The sequence below is a fragment of the Myotis davidii genome, unplaced genomic scaffold (genome assembly GCF_000327345.1).
Source record: "Myotis davidii unplaced genomic scaffold, ASM32734v1 scaffold324, whole genome shotgun sequence".
Classification (NCBI taxonomy): domain Eukaryota; kingdom Metazoa; phylum Chordata; class Mammalia; order Chiroptera; family Vespertilionidae; genus Myotis; species Myotis davidii.
The window spans coordinates 488282-490462 of record NW_006295053.1 but is presented as its reverse complement, the minus strand read 5'-3'; the positions used below and the strand labels follow the sequence as shown (position 1 = coordinate 490462).

General features: G+C 61.6%; 1 protein-coding gene across 1 annotated transcript in view; it reads left to right on the top strand.

Moving 5' to 3' along the window:
- The first annotated feature begins 873 nt into the window (after positions 1–873).
- Positions 874–2181, top strand: part of FURIN (furin (paired basic amino acid cleaving enzyme)) — a 12323-nt gene continuing 11015 nt past the window's right edge. Inside the window, exons 1-3 of the mRNA XM_015567737.1 lie at positions 874–1212; positions 1586–1684; positions 1769–1864. Of these exons, the coding sequence (XP_015423223.1) occupies positions 1036–1212; positions 1586–1684; positions 1769–1864 (372 nt within the window). The 5' untranslated portion in view covers positions 874–1035. The remainder of the gene's footprint in view (positions 1213–1585; positions 1685–1768; positions 1865–2181) is intronic.

The window sequence follows — 2181 nt, the reverse complement described above, 5'->3', positions numbered from 1 at the left end:
GCCCTGGCTGCCCGCTCGCTGGGATTACGAAAGGCTGGTGGGCGTGGGAGGAGCAGGGGGGCTGCCGGGGACCTCCAGGCCCCGGGGGGGACAGGGCTGGGCAGCCCCGGCCGTTCCCCAGGAAACAGCAAAAAGGAGTCTGCGCCCCTGACTTTGATGGTGGCCGAGGGTCTGGGCCGCAGAGGGAGGGGAAGCCATTGGGATCCCTGGGCTCAGCCGGCGCCAAGCCCCCCATCCCACCTGGGGTCGCCCACTTTTCTTCCCAGGGGCTGTGGGGCTGCTTTGCCGGACCAGGAAACCCCAGTGAACTTTGTAGATGCCGCCCCTTACGGAACTTTAAAAAGCCAACATTTTGTTCCTTTATAAAGTATACCTGGGTAATTTGGAAAGCAAACGGCGACACAAAGGAGAAAACAGTTCCTCGCCGTGCTCACCATCTTGGGAGAGCCGTTGTTAATGTGTTAGCGTGTGTCTGCCCGGCTTTTGTTTTGTGGCTATACATAAACATACATGTATAAATAGTTCTTTAAAGACAAAATGGAATCGCCCGCACGTGCCGCTTTGTAACCCGCCCTCTGTACTGTGATTCCGGAGAGCATGTATTCAGTGGCTCTCATTCCGAGTGACTCAAGCCTTGATGCTCTTCGTCCCACCTCCGTGTTCTTACACGGGGAGAGGCTTGGGCGCTGCGTGTGTGGAGGGGTCCGTCCACCCACCTCGCCGGCTGACCTTGGGGGCTGGTGTTCCCTCCTCTCCCCCGAAGGCCTGTGGGCCCCGCCTGGAGGCCTGCCTGCTGGTGTGGGAAGGAGCGAGCGTGAGCCCGTGGCCGTGGGGGACTCACCCTCTCTCCCTTTCTTCCCTTGTCCCTCTCAGAGCCTGCGGCCCGCATCCGCCCGCCACAGCCCTGCCCGCCTCGGCCCCATGCCCCCGCCAGTCAGCCCCGGGCCACAGGCAGCGTGTCGGCACGTGGGAGCCGAGGCCCTGTGACCAGGCCGAGGAGGCGAGGGCTCTGTGGTCCCAGTCACCTGTCCCCCCATGGAGCTGAGGCCCTGGTTGCTATGGGTGATAGCAGCAGCGGGACCCTTGGTCCTGCTGGTGGCTGATGCCCAGGGCCAGCCGGTCTTCACCAACACCTGGGCTGTGCACATCTCTGGAGGCCCGGCTGTGGCTGACCGCCTGGCACGCAAGCATGGCTTCCTCAACCAGGGCCAGGTAGGTGTTCTTACTGCCTGCCGGCCTGGGCCTAGGGCCTTCGGGGGGCGGTGAGGGCAGGGGTTCTGGCACTGGGCGAGAACTAGAGGCTTTGTTTTCTCAGGGGCACGTTCCCAGTGGCCAGGGGATGCGAGCAGTGCGTTCCCTGTCCTGGGGCTTCTAGCCTAGGTTGGTCAGAGGACCAGTGTCCCCCAGGGAGGGGCATCCCCCTCGGCCCCCTGCACCTTCTTGCTGCCTCCTGGGCAGGGAGCAGGTGCCCTGCCACACCCTGCCATGGTGTGCCTCCCTGGAAGCCCTATGCCCACCCCCATCCCCCACCTCCCCGGGGACTGGCAGATGGACAGCCCAGCTCCCTCTTCCTGCTCCGTTGCAGATCTTCGGCGACTATTACCACTTCTGGCACCGAGCTGTGACAAAGCGGTCCCTATCGCCTCACCGCCTGCGGCACAGCCGGCTGCAGAGGGAGCCTCAAGTGAGTGCAGCCCTGGCCTCCCCTGCCCCACCCTTTCCTTCCTCCCGCTCCCGCACCCACACCAGCTCCCTCACCCCCTCACAGGTGCAGTGGCTGGAGCAGCAGGTGGCAAAGCGACGGACCAAACGCGACCTGTACCTGGAGCCCACGGACCCCAAGTTTCCCCAGCAGTGGTACCTGGTACGTTGCTTGCTTGGGCCCTGGGTCCCCCTCTCATTCTTCCTCTTTCTGTCTGCTGAGCAGCCTTACCCTAACCCTCCCTGCTAAGCCTGGGGGTGCCCTCCCAGAGTTCTTTTTTTTTTTTTTTTAAGGTAAACCATAACTTTTTAAAAAAGATGTTTTTATTGATTTCAGAGAGGAAGGGAGAGATAGGAACATTAATGATGAGAGAGAATCATTGATTAGCTGCCTCCTGCACGCCCCCCACTTGGGATTGAGCCTGCAACTCTGGGCATGTGCCCTGACTGGGAATTGCACCATGACCCCCTGGTTCATAG